The 26,619-nt window shown below is 40.5% G+C and overlaps 1 protein-coding gene across 6 annotated transcripts in view; it reads right to left on the bottom strand.

Moving 5' to 3' along the window:
- The window catches only part of LOC130275550 (transducin-like enhancer protein 4), a 129,685-nt gene that overhangs the window by 28,606 nt on the left and 74,460 nt on the right, over positions 1–26,619 (bottom strand). For all 6 annotated transcript variants that reach the window (XM_056523640.1, XM_056523659.1, XM_056523650.1 and 3 more), the window contains 5 exons: positions 7,470–7,589; positions 4,356–4,409; positions 4,073–4,225; positions 1,245–1,374; positions 812–1,002 (listed from right to left, as the gene is read on the bottom strand). In XM_056523640.1, the coding sequence (XP_056379615.1) occupies positions 812–1,002; positions 1,245–1,374; positions 4,073–4,225; positions 4,356–4,409; positions 7,470–7,589 (648 nt within the window). The remainder of the gene's footprint in view (positions 1–811; positions 1,003–1,244; positions 1,375–4,072; positions 4,226–4,355; positions 4,410–7,469; positions 7,590–26,619) is intronic.

Genomic DNA, 26,619 nt, shown 5'->3' with positions numbered 1-26,619 from the left:
TCAGTCTGAACCGTGCAAGGAGATTTTTTTTTTATGTTGAAAAATTTCCTTTTTTTAAAATCCTTTCCTTTGCCTACAGAAGACTACAGGCAGTAAGAGCCAATGAACCAGTGGATGGCTGCAGGTGAGACGTTTCCGCATGCATGGTCAGCTTCAAAGACTCCAGGCTTCTAATTGATAGCCTATCCACACAATAGGCCATCAATATTAGGCCAGTGGTGGTCTGAATCTCAGCACCCATGTCAATCAGCTGTTTGAGGATGCCATGGTGCTTGAGCGAGCACTGCAACCTTTGCATTGTTTACATTGGGTTTTACACCGATTCACACCTGCACGGGCGTGGGACAAAGCTGCGATATCCAACTTATTTATTTAGACAATATTGGGTTAGAAAAAAAAAAGGAAGTTCTGCAAATTTCTCACACATTTTGTGTGCCAATTCAACTTTGCTTGAACCTTCTATGCAGGACTGAACATGTTTTGTCATAAGCACAACTTCCTGTATTAACAAGGGGATGTGCTGCTACCAACAATGGCAGTGTATGGCTGCATGAGCGGTTGTGCATGTGTGCAGCTGTCCACCACTCACAAGTGACCTTTGTAATTGTCTATTTAGGTACTGATAAGCTTGCTATCTAGTCGGCGCTCAGAACAGCAATTATCTGATCAGCTAAAAGGATCCTAAGCCCCATATTTATTTTATTTTATTACTTTTATGTCATATAAGAATAAAAAGTGTAAAAGCAATGTGTCATGTCTATAGGAAACCACATGAAATATTAACAACATTTTACATAAATAAAGCCCTTACCACTGGGGATCGGCCATAAGCTGCGGCAGCTGCTGCTGCAGCCGCAGCGGCGCTCATTTGTGGAGAAATGTTGTGCAGACTGGCATAAGCTGCTCCTGGACTGGTAAGTTCACCATTCATTCCGGCATGTGGAACTATTCCAAATGGAGTTGGATAAGGACAGGGGACTGCCATTGGAGTCCTAAGACCTGCTGTAAAGAAAAGAAACAAGCAGGCGCTAAATAACCGGTATTATACACGTCACTGCCTATGTATTTATTGAGCTTATTTTAGTAATTTACTTTATGCTCTTAGTTTTTCTTTAAAAAAAAAAAATATATATATTAATAATATTTGAAACTCAAAACTACAAGTTTTGGCCCTGAAATAAAACGCTATATAGTCTATATAGAACAAGAATAAATTTTGATGAAGAGGAGTAAATCTTTCTTACTTAATGGGTCGACCCCTGGTGGTTTGCCAGGCACAGGCCGCAGTCCAGTTGAGTTGCTGCCAGGTGTAGGGGCATCTGTTCGTGGAGTGGGAGTGTTGGATTTCGAAACAGGAGTTGTAGACTTCTCATTCTTTCAGAAGGTTGTTGTAAAGGGTGAAATAGAAGGAAGTTTTCAGAAGAGAAAAAAAAAAAAAATAATCATTCCAAAGTGCAAATATGCTTGTCTTTAGCTAAAACAAACATGTAAGAGTTACATCAGCACTACACAGCCACTAACAAAAAGAATCTCTGGCTGAAGCTAAGGATACAACATGCTAAATGACTTGAATCCTCCCAAAAGTAAACAGCTTATTGACTCTATGGTTTACTCAACTGAAAACCTCAAATACTCACCCTGCTAAAGTCAACATCCCTAATGGAAGAGTCATAACATATGTGCTTTCACAATCATATCTTTCAAGTATCTATTCATAACATAGGAGTGTACAGCAGACCTGTGTAACCAGAGCAGCAGAAATGGAAACACACCTGTGGGGAATCACTTGAGAGAGAGAGAGAGAGAGAAGTAGTCCTTTTTAGGAAGAGTGTAGGCCCTCACAAGTAAAATGTGAGCTCAAGCTTCCCAAAGAAAGCCCCAGGGGAAAAAAATCCCCATTCTCCTCAATGCGTTAAAAAAAGTTAGCAGTGGTTCATCATAGGTGCATTTCTCTTAACTACTGGAATATGTCACATATATTCTACTCTCTACAGCTCCTTTCCATATGTAATTAGGGCATACCAATATCACTAATGGGGTCCTCTGCTCTGGACTCTTCCTACACCCATTAGCCAGAGAAGAAATTAAGAGCATATCTCACACTGGCTAACCTAACCAACATGTATATTATGTAAGAGGCCATTCATTTGAATGGCATGTGGATAATAGCACATTTAAGGTTGTTGTATCTATAGCAGATTGCGGAACCAGCTTTAAATTCAAGAAATCAACCTTCACATATGGTGTAGGCCAGCTTAAAGGGGTATTCCAGGAAAAACACTTTTTTCTTCAACTGGCTCCAGAAAGTTAAACAGATTTGTAAATTACTACTATTAAAAAATCTTAACCCTTCCAATAATTATCAGCTGCTGAAGTTGAATTGTTCTTTTCTGTCAGGCAACAGTGCTCTCTGTTGCCATCTCTGCTTGTCTCGGGAACTGCACAGAGTAGAAGAGGTTTGCTATGGGGATTTCCCGAGACAGGTATCATCAGACAGCACTTAGACAGAAAAGAACAACTCAACTACAGCAGCTCATAAGTACTGAAAGGATTAAGATTTTTTTTTTTTTTAAAGAAGTAATTTACAAATCTGTTTAACTTTCTGGATAACCCCTTTAATATATAAAACAAAGTTTTTTCCTGGATAACCCCTTTAAGTTTTGGCAGGATGGTCCGGCCATCTAAAAAGTACGGGGGCCTCTCATCTCGGACAGCCACCTAAAATGTGCTGGCAGCTTTATAATAAATTTTTTATAGTTTTTCATTAGATTACTACATGCATGTACAGTTACAAAGTAATAACTAAAGACATATGAGAAGGTTTATCAAAACCTGTGAAAAGAAAAAGTTGCCCAGTTGCCCATAACAACCAATCAGATCTCTTCTTTCATTTTGCAGAGGTCTTGTTAAAAAGCAAAGAAGTGATTTGATTGGTTGCTATGGGCAACTGTGCAACTTTTCCTCTGGACAGGTTTTGATAAATCTCCCCCATACTGTTTATACATGTATAAAAACATTAGTTTAGTGTTTTAAAGAAATAGGCTTTTTATTTATGAAGCCAAGAGTAAAGAAAATGACCGCTATATGACTTATTAGCAACATAATGGTGACAAGAGTCAATTTCATAATTTCTTATCTTAAGAGCTCTTACTACTGCTATTAGTATTCAAAGCTTATTAGCGGTCATCAGAAAAGATAAAAGTATATTAGCCTATTAGCCTATTCATAGGCTAAAAGATAATTGCTGCATAAAATAAAAAAAAAAGCCAAATCCTAATGTTAGATCAACAGCCAAAATGTATTATTTATATTTCAAGTATTTAGACGTATTGGCAATTTTTGCAATTTTTCTGCAATATTTCAATTTTATTTTTTGCAAAAGTGACATAAAGTTTTTCCATATTGGTTGTCTCAACAAATTAGTTTACTCATTAACAGCACACGATATGGTTAGAGAAAAATGTGGCTTTTTGTGAATACTTATTTTAGTTACTGTGTCTTTGATGGGTTGTCTGCTATTTTTATTCTTCCTCAACTTAAGATATGACTACCCTAGAGCAGCCTTCATTTTCCATGATGCTTCCGGCTTTGCTGAGTTTTATAATATTGCAGCTCACCATTGTAGGGACTCACCTACAATATCACTGCACTCCTGAGGTCTTACATAGGGCAGAAATTGTATTTTCACCAACGCTTGATGCATTGGGAAAACTTACAATACACAAAGAAAGCAACACTTGTAGGAAAGGGTGTCTAAGACATTCCAGGAGGCATTTAATAGATGCTATAGTTTATAGATGCTAAAGTCTATAGTTCAAAAGAAATCCTACAAACAGGACAGGCCGACATTCAGTCTACACTGGAGAAAACGCTCTTAATGTTAGACCAGGATTACATGCTGGCATAATGAAAGAGTTATGACTAAATAGAGTTTTAACTAAATATCTGCAGCAGAGCTGGGATGAAACAGATTACCCTGCTAGAATCTAGCTAGGAAGTTTGCATTACATGTCCATAAGACAAAAAAAAATAAAAAATAATTTACGGGAAAGCCAGTTTAAGTCTGACTTACAAGGCTGAGTTCTTTGGACTTTGAAGAGGGTGTACTGCTCGAGGATGCAATTGAGGCAGGGCTGATAGGAGGATCTTTCTTGAGAAGCCTGGCTTTATCCAAGCCGTTCTCCCTTGGAGAATGTGCTGGGCTTCCTCTTGGTGAAGACGGGTCCTTTGTGAGAAATTAAAATTCTAATAATTTCATTGCTATTATGGGTTGAATTTCTAAGTTACAGTCATTGGTATAATATTTAGCTGAACTATGACAAAGCAAGCAATATAAAAACAAACATAACACAAACCTCATTGGAAACATCCACCACAAGGTTGTCATCACTTTTTTCACCATCACTGTCCTGTGTGTGAAAAAATACCTTTTAGCCTCACGTCTATGAAACTTTCCATAAATTTGTAAATACCATACACCCTTTCTGAGGAAACAGCAGAAAAAACTGAGCTGCTTTAATGCTTCTAAAGGCGTTTTCCCAACTGCATTGTTTGCCTCTGTGTTTCGTGCTACTTCCCTTTCACTGGTCCAAATGTGGGGCAGGACTCCTGCACCCGATTGACAGTTCATGCAAGCATTGCTTTAGTGATGTTAGCCCAACAATTGCCCAAACATATAAGCTCCTGAAGCAAATTTCCACTAGATCAGCATTGTAAGTGGATCGCTATTTGCATAGCACGTTTTCAAAGCAAAATGTTGCCCTAAGTTATTAGAATAGGGCAGTATAGTTTTGGAAAGGGCGCTACACAAACAGCTTAGTGAGCATGCTGCCCTACTCTAACATGCCCTGTATCTGTCACATTAAAGTCTAAGAAGAAGCAGGATGGAGGTGGCTGAGAGATACTACACATTCAATAGAACGCACTCTACTAAAAACCTGACCATCCAGCACTGAACAAGGATGATGGGACATTGTGCAAGCGCGACCATCAGTGCAAGATCACAGTGGTGGCCATAACCCTAAGTAATGAGCAATCAACAATGAGCAGAACACAACATGTTGGAAAACTACATATAATTAGTAAAATTATTTTTAAATATGTTATTTACTTCTATTATACATGATTAAAATACTTATTTTAACAGTAAGTATGAGTTTTAGCACCTGGACTGTCCCAGTTTAAAACTTCTGACATGTCATTATTGACATGATAAAAAAGACAGGCATCCTTTAAAGAGTTTCTTGAGCTACTGCAAGTCTACTGAACCAACTATAATTGTTAGTTTGCACTACAATAAAAGGAGTATTCCTAACTTGAAAAAAAAATTGTTTCCTTTGCAGTGGGTAGGGGATAACAAAATGATCAATGGGATCCATCCACTGGGACCCCTAATGATCACAAAATCGGAGGAAAATTGTCCCCTGAATGAATGAAGCACAACGAACTTGTGCAGAACAGTGCTCCACTCAGCTCACTGTGGGCTCCTAGAATTTAAAATAATAAACTAAGGAACTGTCACTACATATGGAGTAAACTAGAACATCTCAGCAGTTAAGCGCCAATAAAATGAAGTTACTGTAAAAATCAGAAACTGTATAAAGCTATACTAAAGCTAAAACTAAGTAAACAGATAAACCTTCTAAACTGGATGTACTCCTCACTAAACAAACTCTTGACTACGCTCACTCTAACCAAATACACCCTTTGGAAATATTTATGCTTCTTTACGAACCATTAAGCATATTTACTTGTCAAAGATAAAGTGTGTGGCCAATAGTCACGTTCGGCTAGGAACACTGAATATACACTGCTCAAAAAAATTAAAGGAACACTTAAACAACACAATGTAACTCCAAGTCAATCACACTTCTGTGAAATCATACTGTCCACTCAGCAAGCAACACTGATTGACAATCAATTTCACATGCTGTTGTGCAAATGGAACAGACAACAGGTGAAAATTATAGGCAATTAGCAAGACACCCCCAATAAAGGAGTGGTTCTGCAGGTGGTGATCACAGACCACTTCTCAGTTCCTATGCTTCCTGGCTGATGTTTTGGTCCCTTTTGAATGCTGGCGGTGCTTTCACTCTAGTGATAGCATGAGACGGAGTGTACAACCCACACAAGTGGCTCAGGTAGTGCAGCTTATCCAGGATGGCACATCAATGCGAGCTGTGGCAAGAAGGTTTGCTGTGTCTGTCAGCGTAGTGTCCAGAGCATGGAGGCACTACCAGGAGACAGACCAGTACATCAGGAGACATGGAGAAGGCCGTTGGAGGGCAACAACCCAGCAGCAGGACACTACACCTCAGTCTTTGTGCAAGGAGAAGCAGGAGGAGCACTGCCAGAGCCCTGTAAAATGACCTCCAGCAGGCCACAAATGTGCATGTGTCCACTTAAACGGTCAGAAACAGACTCCGAGAGGGTTTTATGAGGGTCCGACATCCATAGGTGGGGGTGTGCTTACAGCCCAACACCGAGCAGGATGTTTGGCATTTTCCAGAGAACACCAAGATTGGCAAATTCACCACTGGCGCCCTGTGCTCTTCACAGATGAAAGCAGGTTCACACTGAGCAAATGTGACAGACGTGACAGAATCTGGAGACACTGGAGAACGTTCTGCTGCCTGCAACATCCTCCAACATGACCGCCGGTTTGGCAGTGGGTCAGTAATGGTGTTGGAGGGCTGTGCGGCCCCCCAAAAGAAATGCCACCCATGTGCTTGCCAGAGGTAGCCTGACTGCTGTACCAAGATGAGATCCTCAGACCCCTTGTGAGACCATATGCTGGTGTGGTTAGCCCTGGGTTCCTCCTAATGCAAGACAATGCTAGACCTCATGTGGCTGGAGTGTGTCACCAGTTCTTGCAAGAGGAAGGCATTTATGCTATGGACTGGCCCGCCCATTCCCCAGACCTGAATCCGATTGAGCACATCTGGGACATCATGTCTCGCTCCATTCACCAAAGCCACCTTGCACCACAGACTGTCCAGGAGTTGGCTGATGCTTTAGTCCAGGTCTGGGAGGACATCCCTCAGGAGACCATCCTCCACCTCATCAGGAGCATGCCCAGGCATTGTAGGGAGGTCATACGGGCACGTGAAGGCCACACACACTACTGAGCCTCATTTTGACTTGTTTTAAGGACATTACATCAAAGTTGGATCAGCCTGTAGTGTGGTTTTCCACTTTGATTTTGAGTGTGACTCCATATCCAGACCTCCATGAATTGATGATAAATTTGATTTCCATTGATAATTTTTGTGTGATTTTTTTGTCAGCACATGTAAAGATGAAATAATTTCATACGATTAGTTCATTCATTCAGATCTAGGATGTGTTATCTTAGAGTTCCCTTTATTTTTCTGAGCAGTGTATATGAACAACACCCATGACAGATGCAAGCTGGTGTTATCTGTTCATTCTGTTAAGACTAGAACGCATCAAGGTCCAATTGTACTTACATAGCGAGCGGCTATATCTTTTTCTTCTGTCTTCTGCTTTTTACTGTCTGAGGAATAGTCTGCAGAATTTCTGTGCTTTTCTGCTGCTCTGAAACTTGCAGATGGAGAAACTGATGAACTCTAAAAAAGAAAGGACAAAATGCATCGCTTAGCAAAGGGCCGGACATAGATCTGATCATAAATAGGATGGCAAAAATACCTAAAAGCTCTTAGGGGAGATTTATCAAACCTTGTGTAGAGGAACAGATGAGCAGTTTCCCATAGCAACCAGTTTCTAGCTGTCATGTTTTAGAGGCCATTTTAAAAATGAGTTTGAATTTGATTGGTTGCAGTTCCTTTCCGCATTTACCTACAAATATCCATAGTCAAGCTTCCTACGTATTTCACTGTTCAGTGGCTGTAAAAACTAACAGAAACCCTAACAAGCTGTGAATTTGTGTCAAGTAAGCCCAGTGGTCAGACTGGCAAATAGAGTGGGTGAGAAAATGTGTGCATAATATGGTTGTGAGATGGGCCACGACAATATGACTGCAGACTGTTGCATAATAAACAAATTGTTGTTCCCTTTGCAATAGTTGATTTTCTGAACACCCCCAGATTACAGTGACAAAGTGGAGATTGATCACTGCCTTTCTCTGCTACCTTTGGCACAGTTATGATAATAATAAAATAATAATAATGGTTATTTACATAGCAGATTTTGCAGCACTTGAAGCATTACTAAAAAGATCAACTTTTGTCATGTCAAATAGACATGTCAAAAGTTGTTGATCTTACCACTCCCTGGCCAGCTGAGAGGGGTCCATCCATTTCTATGCAGAGAAATGTACTGATCTCTCGGCCGGCTGGGGAGCGGAATGTAATGCTGCGGCGGTTCTCAGGAGCGAGACCAGATGGAATCAACAACTTTTGACATGTCTAATAGACATATCAAAGGTTGTTTTTAATGACAGTACCGCTTTAAAGCATTGTATGCATTGGTGCAAGCATATGGCACATGCCCACTAAGACATTTTTATTTATTAATTTTTTTTAAATTTTTTTTTAGGGGATCATAATGGACTTTCAAAAATTTAATATTTTAATAGTGATCAGTAAACAAAGGCTCACACCTAGGGTAAGGTCTCCTGTCCTCCTCCTCCGGAATAGGATAGTTGGGTCATGGTAAATGTTTTTATTATTACTTTAATGGATGTTATATTCACTTTTTTTTAGCACTGGATTCTTTAAACCGTTTTGTTCTGCCACTTTCCTCTAGTTGCTGAACTGAATTTTGATGTCTAAGTGCGGTATTGGTGACATATTTCAGCAGGGAACATTATTCATAATGGAGGGGAGAAAAAAAAAAAGATGTTAAATTGCTTCACTTAAGAGATTGTGAAGTTGAGATGTTAGAAAGAAGCCTCTATGCTCCATTTAACATGATAAAATATCACAGTGAAATGACCACTTCCAATTTGTTAACAATATATACCTACTTCATTAGGTACAGCAGAGCACAGGAGTAGCTTGTAAATGTGAACTAGCAAAGACACTAAAAGGCCAATGTAATAAGCATACTGGTCTTTAGGGCGCTTGCGATAAAAATAAATGTGCTAAAATATTGGATACGGTATATGAAAAAAAATCTTGTGACTTCATTATATCAGTTTCTGTGAAAAGCGGGTAACAACCAAAATGTTTACCCAAAAAGATTTTAACTTAATTTGAACAGAAAGTATGCACAAAAATGTTACAAAATAGGAAGAAAAAATAAAAGCCAGCTTAACTAGAACATCACTTGAGCTCACAAAGGTATTGCCCCTCAACTTCACCACAAATATATATGGTAACTTAAGGTACTTATACACATAAGATAGCTGTTGGTCAAACCTTTGGTCAGCTGACGGTTTTCTCTTGATCCTTCCATACACATGAATGTCAACCTAAGAAGAGCATTCATATGTTCTGAATGGAATGGAAAGGAGATAACCATGCACATTAGAACCTACATTTTGGCCCTAAAATTGGCTATACACATACAAATTTTGCTATGACATATATTCAGACCCTTTGACACTTGGAGAAATGGAGGATGCCCAGATCTAAATTGACCCATGAGTAGAAAGAACTGCCTGTATAGCTCAGAGACAACACTGTGTTGAGGCACAGATCTGGAGTAAAAAAAAAATCAACAAACTGCACAGTAGGAGTGGTATTATATTAAACTTAAGTAATCGGGGAAGAAGGGCCTTGGTAAGAGAGGTGACCAAGAACACAATGGTCACTAATGTAGCTAATCTCCAAAGATCTTGGGGGAGATTAATCAAAACCTGACCAGAGGAAGAGTTGCTGAGTTGCCCATTGCAACCAGATAGCTTCTTTCATTTTTGAAAAGGCCTGTGAAAAATGAAAAAAGCAATCTGATTGGTTTATCAAAATCTCTGAACAGGTTTTGATAAATCTCCCACCTTGTGTGCAAACGGGAGAAACCTCCAGAAGGTCAACCATCACTGCAGCACTCTACCAATTTGGAATTTATGGCAGAGTGGCCAGAGAGAAGTTTCTGGTTCCTAAAAGATATACAAAAGACCACCTGAAGTTTGCAAGAAATAAAAATAAAATAACTAAATAAATGTCTAAAAGGACCTAAAGGTCTCACACACTGTGAGAAAAAAAAAAGTATGATTCCTACAGAGAAGCATTGTGGTAGCAGCATCATGCTTTTTTTGTTATCAGGCAGGACAAGGAGACGGTTCAGGATTGAGGGAAAGTATAAGCACTCTGGACCTCAGACTAGGCTCAAGGTTCACCTTCCAACAAGAAAAGCACACAGCTAAGATATTACTGGAGGGGCTTAGGGACAACTCTGTAAATGTCCATGAGTGGCCCAGCCAGAGCCCTGACTTGAACCCAATCCAACATCTCCAGAGAGACCTGAAAAGGTCTGCCCAACTGTCCCATCTAACCTGACAGAGCTTTCGAGGATCTGCAGAGAAGAACGGCAGAAAATAACCAAATCTTTATGTGCAAACCTTATGACATCATACTCAAGAAGACTGGAGACAATGCCAAAAGGTGCCTCAACTAGGTACTAAGTAAGGGATCTGTATACTTTGTCAATGTGAAATTTTATTCATTTATTTTTACTTTATAGAGACCTAGGTTGCAGGGTGCAGTACAATATTATGATCAAAAAAACACTTTGTTTACGTAGTATTGAATGCAGAATCATGGAGGAAAACGGATTCGTATTTTATTTCCACAAAAGACCGCAACATAACAAAAGGAGAAAAAAACGAAAGGGTCGGAAGACTTTCCAAATCCATTGTATATAGCATGCAATTATCACAGGTCGTGGTTAAAATAAATATAATAGTATAATAGTAGTTCATACTACTAGCTGTAATGGTGGAAAAGAACAGTATTAAAAACAGAAATGAATACATGAAACATGTTTAATATATAGAATTTCAGAAGTTTCTTTACACAGATGTTTTTCTATTAACATGTACTAAATTCTTTCAGTAGAAGCTTCCAATATTATGGCCGGATATGCCAACAGATCATTTACATTACAAGAAGTATGACAACGTACAAGCACATTGCACTATATGTTCAGCTCCATATTTCCTTACTACTGTGTATTCCGCATAAGGTGAAAAAGAAGAAATGTTTTATCCTCTGCTGCCTCTAGGAACAAGTCTACTGTCCATAAAGCTCCATCTAATCCCATTGCCTACTCAACAAAAGCTTCTGTGCTATGGGCAAAGTAAGATTATGTTATCCCTTTAGGAATGCCGGCGAATGGATCACCAAGAGGAAGTGAAATAGATAAGGGAATTAAAGCCAAACACTGCTTAAGTGGTCCTGGGTGGCCCGAAAAATAACAGGTGGGTGGAAGCCACTTTAAATAAACCCCACTATATAGTAATTGCTTGTAGAAATAAGCAAACATTTCTTGTATGCATCTGGTACCTTAAGAATTTTTTCCAGTTGACGGCATAAAAGGCCTCTTAGGAAACACAATTTTTCAAAACACCAATGGACAATTAGTGGTTGGAGAATCATGGCCGAAGATCTGATTTCCGTAAGGATGATCCTTGGAAGAAAGCATCACTTTATACACACAAGCGCAGTGTCTATCTCCTGATGCATGAATGCTGTTGCAGTGGCTAGCAAAAGTGGAAAAATATTTATTCCCACTATTTAAAGAGGCGTAAAGTGATAAAATGCCATCACAAGCAACAGCAAGATATGAGCAGTTAAGATTAAAGCATGTAGTAAAGCATCTGGGGACATATAGGAAGAAAAGCCCTTAGCGGCTGCATAGGGGAAATTCACTTCTCAATCTCCAAATAAATGGCATAGTGTTCCGTGGCAGAAAAGAGAAAAGGTGCATGGTGCCATTCAGACAACATAATCATAGTTCAGGCCTAATTGGTATGCACTGCACATTGAATTAACAAATGTCTTTTCTCCAGAGAACAGCAGAAAACCATAGATTCAGGTAACCGAGAATAAAACAAATTTCCAGGAGGAGAGAAAATATACACAAAACAGTCTCAAAACAGCTTCAGGCTGCCAGGCTTAAAACAAAAGACTTCATATACTGCTCAGGTTAATAAAGCAGACATAGGTAAGAGATATAATGCACAAGGCAACCTTCGGTGAACAATCTGAACTAAAAGCAGACATTTAACCAAGATGTATGGTGCTTGCACTATCCAATACATATGGTGCATAATCAATTATCTTCCCAAACAGATGAAGCAAGATCACAAGTGCACATATACACTCCATTACCAAGGCCAAGATAAATGCGTGGCAATTTTGTTGCTTGATATAAATTGGGACACTAGTTAGGGTGACAGATTCTCTCATCTGCGTATATCCTCCTTAGGTGATGACCAGTATATACACTAATGCTAGCCAATAAATAATGCCCTTACCTTCACCTAAAAAAAAATAAAAAAATAAAGGGATTTTTGAGACCAGAAAGGGGAAACAAGTAACCAGCCCAAGTTGCAAGCATACCACACATGAAATGCAGAAGTAGCGCAAAAAAAAAAAATCTGCTGAGTGAACTGGTTCCCAAGAAACATTAAAGCAGGAAGCATATCAGACAACCAGTATATGTACTTTTACTCTCAAATATAAAGTATTCTTAACAGTCTTGGAATACCCAGGCTATTAAGACTACATAGACAGATATTGGGATTTGGGTTTTATGGGCTAAAACAGGTAGGATGCAAATGGCTTCTATCGGGTCCCGACAGACCCCATTCACTTGCATTTAACGGTTATGATAGAGAATTATTTTTTGCACATAAGGCAGAGGGTTCCCTTTACAAAATACAAAATGAGATCCCTGGGTTGGTGATGCTTCATAAAATTGTACCCTTCTAACCCATTACAGGTTGCCCCGTAGTTTGCGGACATGCGCATTGTTTATTCTAATTCCTTACATAAGAAATTGAGGAGCTTCCCCCTGACTAGTTTGCTAAAGTCATTGTGACTGTAGAGAGTGGGAACCCTTTGCATGTTTACATAGCAAATGTGGATTGGAGTTCCTTGTTCACGGAGCTGAATAGCTGTATTTATAGTACATATGACCTAATTACCTGGGCCTGAAGTATCTTTGTTCATCCACTAAATGTGACTTTTCCAAATTTTATTTAATTTTTTACTAAAATCTCGAGTTTGATCTATAATTCAATTAAGAAGCACAATATTAAAGCACTATGCCATCACATGGTTAATGCAGCCATCAAGATGTAAATGCCTGGGAGAACAGATTATTACATTTTGCCTGAGACAGCGGGACAGCAATATCAATACTTGAATGCAAGCTGCACTTCCATATTAAGAGGGTTATTAAGTTTAATGTAAAGAGATCAAGCTGAATAAGTACATTTTTTACCAGTGTAGTTTAAAAAATAACACCAGAAATTGTAACAAGGCAGGAAAAAGAAAGCCTAAAGCATTACCACCACAGAGAGATGGGTCATGTCCATCGGAAAGATTAACAGTCTAATACAGAACGAGAGAGGATGAGAATTCTAGGAAATATGACCACCATTTCCTGTATTACAAATAGACCATTGAACAGCACAGAGCCCTAACTGTCATGCCCAAAAAGGACTTCCCATGGTTTTTATTATTTTACACAATTGCATTTTAGGGTTTCCATCAAGTCTTACAGGACCAGTAATAGATTTACATCTCAGGAGCCTGCACGCACAGATTATTTGGCGCCCCAGACTACAACCATCAAGCAGGTCATAGCTTAGAGAGGTTTTGAGTTTTTCTCTTTTTAATATTACATGTCCTCTTTATTTTGGAGGTAAAAGGAGTCAGATCGCACCAACAAAACATTAAGGCCATGTCCTACAGATAAGCCATCAATAATAAAGTCAAAATCCAGTAATGGCATTAAAATAAATCAAAATGTCTATCAAACTCTGCAACCCATACTTTGTCCCTCCAAGTGTCCTCCTCTCTCTGCTACAGAACCACAAGTGCCTCATAAGGGCCCTTGTAAATGGACCATTAAAGCTTAATGGGGACGAAACCACCACCTATCCATAGGAAAGAGAAACATATGATGGAGGACACTATTGGGATCCCCACGGATTATGAGAATTCCTTGCCCCCCCCCCCCCACCCAAGTGAATGGCCCAATTAAACATGCCCATTGTTGCTGCATTCACCCTCTAGGGGGCTGACAACATTGCGTATAAAGCTTAGGATTGGTGTGGGCCCCAGCTGTCAGCCCAAAGATAGACTTAATTATTATTAGTCCAACGGATTAGAAATAAGTTTTACACCTTTAAAAGGCTTTTTTTTCCCCTTTATAACTAGGCCACCTTATTCATAATGAAAATGAAGGCTTTTTCATTTTTAAATTATATTCTTTAAAATAAATAATAACATAACTAAAACAATTCTCTCCAGAACCACTAGACCGCGTGCTCTTGCATGTATACACTGCAGCACCACTTTGGTCCGTACAAGTTGCGACCATGTCACAAAGTGTCAATAAGTAGCAAGGGCTGTTGTGGGGACACTGTCTGTAGTTCCCTAGCCTGCAGTTTCCCATGTATACAATATTCCAAGGATATTGCATCACTGACAGCTTGTAACACACCCTAAAACCTTCAGCCTTTCTAGAAGAGATGTGGGAGGTTACATCAGACTGAAGGCCTGTAATTCAGGAACATCCACTTAGTCGACAGAAGTGTTAGCAAGGAGGACGGCTAAACAGTAAAAAAGTGTATTGCTTCTGCAATCTACGCTCCAACCCAGAGCAGCCTACAAAATGAATACAAATCTTCATACCAGCAATTAAATGCAGGGGGAGGAATTATCCAAGCGTCTCAAATAACATGTGCAATTTACTCTGGGAGTAGACCAAGCTTGTCAATATGGTATCATTTTATATTCTCGCTCATTAGCGGTGTCAAAAGGACACTCCAAAACATGAACAAAGCTAAGCCTATCACATTACAATGAGCTGCTGTGCCATGTTATCCAGACATGTCAGGACATACTCAGCTCCCTGGTGGCAACACACTAAGCTGACACTGCTCCTCGGAGCCTTTCTGCTGAGAGCTTTGTGGTGGCTATAATGAGATATGTAAGTATTTCAGTGAAATTAAAGAAGAGGACATGCTGCTATTACCTCAGGCTCCTTCTAACATGTGACCCCTGTGGTGTCACTCATGTACAGTGGGCATGAGTGACACTCATATTTCCATTAATGAAACTTTGTGCTATACTTTTTTCATAATATATGCTAAGCTGTTTTTTTTTTCTGGAAAGTCAAAATGGCAGGTATCACAAAGCTTGGAAGAAGGCTACAGAGATTTTAAAAGAAAGCAGCAGTATAACACAAATCCTACATACTAAACATGTAGATACACCTCCTTTTTATTACACTGTTGCTGCCTATGTGCTCCTTCCTAGCACAGCAAGAGTACACAGGGTTTGAACATCTCATGTGGGTGGCAGACTGCAATTCCCATCATGCTGTGCCGATATCCACACCAGGCTGTCCTCCTATGGGATAAGATGTCTGATCACGGGGATCCCGCAGCTGGGTCCTGACATCACGGCCACTCCCCTCATGATGTCACGCCCCAACCCCTCTATGCAAGTCAATGGGAGGGGGCGTGGTGGCTGCCATGCCCCCTCCCATATACTTGCATTGAGGGGGTGGTGTGATGTCATGAGGGGCTTGGCTGTGACATCACAACCTCTGCCACCCACTCCAAGCATTCGGCACAAAATGTTCCGAACGCTGGGGCAGCAGAGTACCCCTTTAATAGCAGTTCTCCCCATGTCTGTGCTCCTGCTCTTAGGCGAAAAGCTCATCCTCCTATAGCTGCTAGTGCTTCAACTAAGCATGCCTAACCGGAAAGCAAAGCTGAACTACCCCAGCGAACCAGCTATAAACATCACATTTTGGGCTTGTAAGTAGTGAATGACTATATGGGATAATATTGAATAGATTTCACTACTTTATACTGTGGATTTTTGCTTTGTATATCTGAATACCCTTTTAATGTCAACTTCGCATAAAATAGGTGAATTTGACATACCAGAATCTGAAGCCATTGGTCAGCAGGCTTGGGGGAAGCTATTGGAATCCAAATCAGTTGTTCCCTTCCCAAAAACAATTAACATAATAACTAAATAAAACAAATAAAACATTACAACCCTAAACATATTCAAAAGCTCCACGGAAGGAGATGACTCTACCCCGAGGAGACTCCCTTGAACCTACTACAAGCCTGTGAGACACTATTCTGAAAGCAATATACAGACTCACGGCTTAATGTACAGTGCAGGCCTTGTTCCACCCTCCACCTCCATAATGAATAGCAGTCTTCTAATTGGCAGCGACAATTACCAAAATGTTAGGTGCTTTTATTTTTTCCTTCTCTCTTTTTTTTTTTCCTAACGGTTGAGGCATTCCGAGTTTATTGTATAAAAACAGTTTCCCTTAATGCAAATTAAATTATGTTCCAGTAAATGACTTCTAATTCTAATGGCTATTCTATTTCAGGGTATACAATTTCATTTAATCCTTAGTCACTCATTACTCTGACAACTGCCTATAGTATTTTGTTGTGTGGGAAAGCCGGCCTTTATGCCGGTTAAGTTAATTAGAGAACATTTCCCTTAATGAAATGTATAACCCCATATTTAAAATGATGCATTTCTGCCTCTCGCATTTCGCAGGACTGTCTTATTGGGTGCAGAGTTTTTTTTTCCTTTCTTTCTTTTCAGTGCATTCGAAAATAAATAAAAGTAAATGCAGAAGCCTCCGTTGTTCAATAAGGATTTACTGCTTGATGACATCACAGGTCAATAAACTGAAATGGGCCACGTGATAAAAGGAAACAGCATTTCAGGTAATTGAGGAAATATCGATTAGCATATAACCAGGCCTCTTTATGTTGTACTCGGAGTGAGGGATTTTTCTATCTCAATTACCCTGGCAGCTGGGAGCCAGTAAAAGGATTAATTATACTTCCTACATTAAGCACAGCCTGACTGGGCGTCATGAATTTATCATATCCACTGAAGAGGAAGATAAGGAAGCCTTGTGAAGACAAGATGCTCTCCTTCAATGTGTTTTCTTTTCAACAGTTGGGAAATGAAAGTAGGCCACTATCTATCGCCAGGCCTTGCTGGCACAGCGTCATTTCAGCTTGTTCCCATTTGTACCTAAAGCCTTTGTCAACAGCTCAACAAGAATCAAAAGCAAACAACCCACTACAAACAGACTGGTGCGAGTGTGAATCGCTCACTCACATTCCAGCTGCTTAATGTCTGTTCAGACTCCTCACTGACAAGGTTAAGAGGGTGAGGAGGATAAGCACAGGGCTAAAAACATGTTGGCTCAGTAAAGATAGAGAGTTATTCTAAACCATTAGCCTGAGGGGGAGCTGCACACAACTCCAATGACTAAATTCACCGACAGAAGTTCAGCCGGTTCTCATGAGAAATACAGCTACAGGTGCATTTATGACTAAGGATTGTTTTCTTTTCCCTGCCACAAAGGGTTCAGTTATGGCGAATGTACACTTATACCTGCGGGAACGGCATAGCTAGTAATTACATTATATAGTCCTATCAGAATGACTCCCTCTAGGAGCTGCGCGTTCCAATAATACTGCAGTGCAGCTGGGGGAGATCCAATTCTCGCAGGTTTCCCAGTCAACCCCATCAGCAAACACAGCGTGGTTTTACGACAACTCGTAGTCTGGAGTCTATGTAAACAGCAGGCCTTTTATGGATTTGCAGGGTTCTGTACGGTGCTGTGTACGTATTGTCAAGCACCTGTTTGTAAAGAAAGTAATTTCAATATCAGAGGATTAGTAACTTACAACTACACTTCACCTACATTTCAAGTCCATGTCTACATTAAGAAGTATGCCATGATCCAGCACACACTCTTATGGGATGGGTGCCATGTGGAAGAGAATCCATGGCACTCCAAATTGTATGAATCAAAGTCTTTATTCCCACAAAACATGTGGGAATAGATAACATCAGGTAATACATATAGCATATACAGCTTACAAATAGAAATACTCTATTCAATCACAGAGTCAGTTTGTAACAACTATCACTGACCTTTGCACTTATCAACGGTTGTCTATACAGACGTTTTCTTCTTCGTACATTCTAGGTAGAGAAGTCTACTGAACTACAGGAGCTCAGATAATAGGATATAAGCACATATGGCAAACTTGTTGAGCATTTCCAAAAGAAGAAACAGTGCATGTAGCTATAGACTAATAAAGACTAGAATTCAGGACAACTACTAGTTTATTAAAAGTTTTATTTGGTGACAGGTACTCTTTAATATAGTGTTCCTTGTGTAATTAGCAGACACATTCCCATCCACTTGCTTTTAAAATTATCAGCATAAATATGTTTAACTCCTTAAGGACTCAGGGTTTTTCCGTTTTTGCAATTTCGTTTTAAAAATCATAACCCTTTCAATTTTCCACCTAAAAATCCATATTATGGCTTATTTTTTGCGTCACCAATTCTATTTTGCAGTGACATCAGTCATTGTACCCAAAAATTCACAGCAGAAAAAAAAAATCATTGTGCGACAAAATCAAAGAAAAAACGCCATTTTGTAACTTTGGGGGCTTCCTTTTCTACGCAGTGCATATTTCGGTAAAAATGACACCTTATTATTCTGTAGGTCCATACGGTTAAAATGATACCCTACTTATATAGGTTTGATTTTGTCGTACTTCTGGAAAAAATCATAAATACATGCAGGAAAATGTATACGTTTAAAAATGTCATCTTCTGACCCCTATAACTTTTTTATTTTTACTCGTACAGGGCGGTATGAGGACTCATTTTTTGCTCCATGATCTGAAGTTTTTATCGGTATGATTTTAGTTTTGATCGGACTTTTTGATCACTTTTTAATGGTATAAAAAGTGACCAAAAATAGGCTTTTTTGGACTTTGGAATTTATTTGCGCGTACGCCATTGACCGTGCGGATTAATTAATGATATATTTTTTATAGTTCGGACATTTATGCACGCGGCAATACCACATGTTTATTTTATTTTTTTATTTACACTGTTTTATTTTATTTTAATGGGAAAAGGGGGGTGATTCAAACTTTTATTAGGGAAGGGAAGGGGTTAAATGACCTTTATTAACACTTTTTTTTTTTTGAAGTGTTATAGGTCCCATAGGGACCTATAACACTGCACACACTGATCTCTCATGCTGATCACTGGCGTGTATTAACACGCCTGTGATCAGTGTTATTGGCGCTTGACTGCTCCTGCCTGGATCTCAGGCACGGAGCAGTCATTCGTCGATCGGACACCGAGGAGGCAAGTAAGGGCCCTCCCGGTGTCCTGTAAGCTGTTCGGGACGCTGCGATTTCAGCTTTGACCGCCGCTTCTAAAGGGTTAATACCGCACATTGCCGCGATCGGCGATGTGTGGTATTAGCCGCGGGTCCCGGCCGTTGATGAGCGCCGGAACCGATGCCATATGATGCGGGGTCACACTGCGACCCCGCTTCATATCGCGGGAGCCGGTGCAGGATGTAAATATACGTCCTGCGTCGTTAAGGGGTTAAAATGTAATGGAAAAAATGTCCACTAGGTGGTGCTGTTCTGTTCCCTGCCACAATTAACACATTGAGTATGGTCTCCTCCCGGACTGGCAGGAGACCAAACTCAGGAAGTGTTTCTCTGCACTGAGCTTCATTGACAGCTGCACAGAGCCTGATTAAAAGCTGCACAGACTGAAGGCTACACAGAGCCTCACTGAAAGCTGCACAGAGCCAGAGGTCTTCAATTCATCACAGCACTGCAACGATGTGAGTGTGGAAATGGTCCTCCAGCAAGCCTCAGTGATTTCATGCATGCTGGGTAATGCCCTCTTTCGTCTGCTTGGAGATTGCACAGTGTGAAGCACATTTTTTTTTTTAATAAGGGTCGGAGGGGTGTTAGGAGTAGTTAGGGAACATAGCCTGAGGTAGTTTAGAAAAATTTATTTAGGAACAGGTACTCTTTAAAGCAACATATTTGCTAAATTACTAAACTTTTTATGCACACTATGCCTATATATTATGCTATACCTCCTGAATATTTTTTACAACAAAACTGACAACTTGGTGTTACCATTCTCCCTGTCAGGAGGTGTGTCTGTAGAAAGTTTGGAACTGTCAGTAGTGAATGGACAATGTCAGAATGTGTGGGGACAGACAGAGGAAAGGTAGACTTGTAGAAAAGATGTTCCAGAATTGTTATACCATAAAGAAAATGTATTTACTAAAACAAACATGTAGAGAGACATGAACTCATGATAGCTCGACTTCTCATTGGCACCAAAAATGTGTAGCTATTTAGCAAAGGCCAGACGGAACTAGTTGGTGTTTTTAAAACAGAATTTGGGAAGCACAGCACAGCTTTGTACCCAAGAGTAGTTAGGATCAATAAGGACAGTGGCACTTACAATATACAGAACAATACATAGTGAATGGTGTTTACCACAGCCTACCCTGAAATTAAGGCAAAGGAAGGACAGGCTGTCATAGATAGTCGCCTACCAAAAACCCTTACTGACACAGTAGAGTGGGAGAAATCAGACACCTTGGTGAAATCTGAATGAAGCCTCAGGTGGCAGAAGAATGCTCACATGGGCATAGGCTTCTCATCATTAGGACTTGAGATTAAAAGGGGTACCCTGCCCCTAGACATCTTATCCCACGATACCCCATGAATCCGCCCCCCTCGTGACGTCACACCCCGCCCCCTCAATGCAAGTCTATGGGAGGGGGCATAGCGGGCGCCACACCCCCATCCCATAGACTTGCATTGAGGGAGAGGGTGTGACATCACGAGGGGGTGGAGCCTTTGGACAGGGGATAAGATGTCTAGGGGCGGAGTACCCCTTTAAAGAGGAGGGAGTCACGCCTGCACTCTGCTAATCCATTAGAACGCTCACGTGGGAGCAGACTCTCAGGTCATTAAAACATTGATGCATATTCAAGGGATGGGCATATGAAAGCACGGAGGAAGGAGGCAGGAAAACTTGGAAAGACCGCTCTCGCCTCAATTGCGCAAAGGACCAGACTCTGAACAAGGGCTATAACTGTGCACGTGGACCATTAATTTATGTCCGTGATACATTGATTTACTCAGGTTCACCTGCACTATAACCCTGTGCATTGGGTTTAGTGTGTGTGAACTAGCAGTCCGTTCCATCAGCTCATCCAACATCTCTCCTGACCTCCATTCACATATTAAAGGGGTACTCAGGTGGAAAACTTTATTTTATTTAAATGAACTTTTGAATTTCTTTTTCGTCTTATCCACAGTGCTCTCTGCTGACACCTGATGCCCTTATCAGGAACTGTCCAAAGTTGGATAAAATCCCCATAGCAAACCTATACTGCTCTGGACAGTTCCTGACATGGGCAGAGGTGTCAGGAGAGAGCACTGTGGACAAGACAAAAAGAAATTCAAAAGAGAAGAATTTCCTCTGTAGCATACAGATTACTTCTATTAAAAAAAAAAATGTGTCCTTCCAGTACTTATTAGCAGCTGTGTATATGTATATATATATATATATATATATATATATATATATATATATATATATATATATATATATATATATATACCGTATCTATCGGGGTATACCACGCACCCTCATTTTACCAAGGATATTTGGGTAAAAAAAGTTTTTTACCCAAATATCCATGGTAAAATGAGGGTGCGTGTGCGCGCGTGTATACCCCGATACATCCCCAGGAAAGGCAGGGGAGAGAGGCAGTCGCTGCCCGCTTCTCTCCCCCTGCCTTTCCTGGGCTCTAGAGCCCTGCTGCCGGCCCTTCTGTTGGGTCGAGTCCGCGCAGCTGCAGGCCTCCGGCGTCCGTCCCCTTCGTCGTTGCTATGCGCTGCACGGCGCGGCGCATGACGTCAGTGCGCCGCGCATAGCAACGACGCAGGGGACGCACGCCGGAGGCCTGCAGCAGCGCGGACCCGATCCAGGTAATTATGCCACCGGGGATGGGGGGAGGCAACGGGGCAGCGGCGCCGGCAATGGGTGCCGCTGCCCCTTCTCTCCCCCTGGCTGTCGGCGCCGCTTCTCTCCCCCTGGCTATCGGCGCCGGCAATGGGGCGCCGGTACCGATAGTCAGGGGGACAGAACGGGCAGCGGCGCCGATAGCCAGGGGGTGAGAAGGGCCGGCAGCAGGGCTCTAGACCCCAGGGAAGGCAGGGGGAGAGAAGCGGGCAGCAACAGCCTCTCTCCCCCTGCCTTTCCTGGGGCGGTATCGGCGTATAACACGCACATAGACTTTAGGCTAAAAATTTTAGCCTAAAAAGTGCGTGTTATACGCCGATAAATACGGTGTATATATATATAGTTCGACATGGCTTCTACAAGCCTAACCCTTCTCTCCCCCAACATCAGCCAATACAAATTAGACAGACAGTTAGCCCAAAAGGTGTTCGTTTTGGCCAACTTTAGTATAAGGTGTCTAGCACCTTAAAAGGTCATGGACAGATTTAAGCTACCTCAGTAGGAGGCAATTGTACAGCAAGTATTTAATTATTATAATTTTTTTCTTGTTTCGAAGGAAACCGTCCAAGGAAAGATAAAACTGTGTATTGTAAAATGGCAGAAAAGTTTCCCCCTCCAAAGGCATTCTACATCTCTGGGCACCAAAAAGGTTATCATCTGTAAAGAAAATCCTTTCATTTTGGGCGCAGCCATACATGTAAAGCAATGTGACCTAGTAGTTAACGTTGAGGTCAAATCTCTCATTGATCTGGCTGCTCGGAGCTCATTACAAACAGCCAGACTGCTACATCATCTGAAGAGTCGAGCTCTGCCAAGTGATTTAATGACCAATGACTATTTGAATTGTGATCAAACACGGTTATCCCTTGCCCTCCAAGTAACCTTTTAAGTGACATTGTATGCAGCAGGAATAATATGATACACATGACTTATCCTTCTATGCATCACATTTCTGCCAAAGTAAACCACTTGTTTTATTAAAGAGAAGACAGATAACATTTAAACGTCACTAATAGTTTTACAGAGATAAAGATACCCCGATGCACCAACATTACACTGAGGACCGAGCTCAACAACAGATATTACATAACACAAAATATTGTATTGATTAAAGTCTATTACATTAGGGAGAAAGGTAAAAAGCATCCTCCACACAGGACATTAAGGGGAAATAAATATAATTTACTACAAGCACCAAGGCTTATTTCTTTATATAGTGAACATCAAATACAAAGGAGATAACAAAGAAAGGGAACACATACATTTCTCAGGAAAAAGTTCATTCTGGACTACATCCAAATCTAGGCTTTGACCAAAGATTTTTGCACTTACAAAATTTAAATTTAAGGGGTATTCCAGGAAAAAAAAAAGTATTTTTTATTTATATATATATATATATATATATATATATATATATATATATATATATCTATATCTATATCTATATCTATCTATCTATATATATATATATATATATATATCTATCTCAACTGGCTCCAGAAAGTTAAACAGATTTGTAAATTAGAGATTTGCAAGAGCAGGTGTAGCACCAGGCACTACCGTTGCCAAATAGCCCAGAGGATGCACGGTGTAACAAGTGCTGCTGTGACCTTCGTGCTGACGTATACTGCTATGTGGAGGTGCTGACTATATCCAAGTATACTGATATCACTGAGTTTATACGAAGAGAAAAGAAGTCGTACTCCCCATCCAGTAGCAGAATATAAATATTGTCCTTTATTCACACCAGCAAAATGGAACATAAAATACGGTCACTTCACGTGGGGAGCGAGAGCAGCCGCTCTCAAGACGCGGGGGCACACCACCAGAGGCGACTAGTTTCGCGTCACTGCTTGACGCTTCTTCCAGCCAACTACCTACTCAGGTGGTTAAGTATTTATACAGTCTTAAAGACTGTATTAAGACTGTATAAATACTTACCCACCTGAGTAGGTATGCGTACACCTTATTGGCCGGAAGAAGCGTCAAGCCGTGACGTGAAACTAGTTGCCTCTGGTGGTGTGCCCCTGCGTCTTGAGAGCGGCTGCTCTCGCTCCCCACGTGAAGTGACCGTATTTTATGTTCCACTTTGCCGGTGTGAATAAAGGACGATATTTATATTCTGCTACTGGATGGGGAGTGTGACTTCTTTTCTCTTCGTATAAACTCAGAGATTTGTAAGTTACTTCTAATAAAAAATCTTAATCCTTTCAGTACTTATGAGCTTCTGAAGTTGAGTTGTTCTTTTCTGTCTAAGTGCTCTCTGATGACACGTGTCTCGGTAACCGCCCAGTTTGGAAGAAAATCCCCATAGCAAACCTCTTCTAAACTGGGCGGTTCCCGAGACATGTGTCATCAGAGAGCACTTAGACAGAAAAGAACGACTCAACTTCAGAAGCTCATAAGTACTGAAAGGATTAAGATTTTTTAATAAACAGATTTGTCAATTACTTCGAACTTTCTGGAGTCAGTTGATGTCTAAAAAAAAAGTTTTTTCCTGGATAACCCCTTTAAGTTTTCTTAGAAATAGTTATCATACCTAAAATCATAAAATGCATGGTTTGTAACATTAATTATTAAAATTTTATCAGATTTTACTATAGGAATCTTCCCAGCTGTATGGTCATGCTACTGCAGAAGCTCCGGCAAGCAGGGCATAAGGCTACTTCTACTGGCTGAGGCTGTTAGGAGAGTTGTTTGGCATGTGTGCCCCAGTGCCAGATATTGCTCTACAACCCTGTTACAGTCTGTGGTAGGGGTCCAGTCTCAAAATTTGTTCTGTATAAGGGACACATCCTTAAGCTACATGTATCAGTTCAACTAGTTCGAAAAGTTAGATGAAAACTATGAAAGTTATAACAGATGCCACATTGATTATCCAACATCTCCATTAATGGGTGTGTTGATTAACGTTTAAAGAAAATCATACATCCATTTCACCTGCACTAACCTGCTGGTACAAACAGGAAAAGCATGTGACACTGATAACAACCATACTTGCCCGATCCTGCTCAATGCTCCTGTTCTCCCGCTATTTCCTTCTGTATCTTTCCATTATGGGGCTGATTTGGTGTATGTGCAAAGCTTTGTGACTTCAGAGCTCCTGCTTCTCTGCTGTGTCCCACTGCTAGCAAACAGCAGCGGTGACATCCCGAAGCTCCGCCCATGCTCCAAGTCTGCCCCGGAACAGTAAATACGGAGGAAGATAGCGGGAGAACCTATGCACAGGGCAGGGACAGGGAAATATTATCATTGTCACCTGCACTACCTGTCTGTACCACCTTTCCTTTAAAGTAAATATTAATAAACTAAATATCCAGAAAGTCTGACAACCCAATATAATAATTGTGTTAGGCACAGTGATATTTTCTATTAAAATACTGGGCACATATAGACCTATCAGCCTTCCTGAGAGTCATACAATCTGGACTATCACATACTATTTATCATGGCAGTTCTATGAAAATAGCTTTTCATAATGTCTGTTCTCCCTTTGAATGTGTTTAGATTTTTTTTTTCATTGTGTTTAAGACTAACTGTAACTGTATGACAACACATTGTACCCACTGGGCAGGGAGGCATTGCTTTCCCCCAGTTTGATAAATTAACTTCTCTAGGCATAAAGATCAGAGAGTACCATGGGTTATTTCACTGTTCACTGTCTAATAGGCACCACTATATAAAGCAGAGCTACCAAACAATCCTTGTCATGCAAGTAAAGGATCCATGAAAGTGCATTTAATGGGGCAACAGATCACATGAACATGATGGGCAAATATTTTCAGGACTGTGGTCAAAATTGTTCCAACTAAGTGGGCCACGCTAGCCATTTGTATCAATTGCACCTATGCAGCAACAGTTACAACCTGCAGGAATACTTTATAAGTTATATAAAAGATGCATCAACCATTCGTAAGATTGTTATGCAAATCTGATTAAAAACTATAGAGGAGTGAACAAAGAAAAAAGTAACACTAAAACTGGCTATACATAAAGCTGGCAGAAGCCACCGATTTTAGTTGTAGAGGCCAACTATTTATTGTCTATGGGAACCTACCAATTCTCCCCAATAGCAGAGAACAGATAAGAAATGGGGTGGGCATGTTTGATTTCAACAAGCCCTACTCTTTTGTTCTCCGGGAGATAGCCCGGACCCAGCTTTCCCAATCTCCCTATGCAGAAAACATGCAGGGATGTGGGGATCAGGAGAAATAGCCAGCTATAGGCTGGCTTTACATGCTACGTCTTGCAGAATTTTTAAGGGTAAGGTCACACGTGCTGTATTTTGCTGTGTATTTACAAGGTTCTTGTTTTTTATTTTGGGGGGGAAAAAAATGTTCTTTAACAAAATGACCATAATAGTAACAAACCTGACGTTTCCTGGAAGAATTCTATTGAAAAAGTGACTTGTCCTGATTCTCAAAACATTTTTGTGTGTTAAGAAAAACATGAGAAGAAGAATAAATCAGTGGGTTATATGCAATCTAGGCAAAATTCACACTACCGCTGTGCTCGCTAAATGGAGCTCAGCCCTTTGGAAGGACGAACGTTGAGCAGACAAAAAAAAAAACAAAAAAAA

This window comes from Hyla sarda, chromosome 1 (genome assembly GCF_029499605.1).
Source record: "Hyla sarda isolate aHylSar1 chromosome 1, aHylSar1.hap1, whole genome shotgun sequence".
In the NCBI taxonomy this organism is placed as follows: domain Eukaryota; kingdom Metazoa; phylum Chordata; class Amphibia; order Anura; family Hylidae; genus Hyla; species Hyla sarda.
Note: the sequence above shows the minus strand (reverse complement) of the source record. Positions and strands in the feature narration are given on the sequence as shown.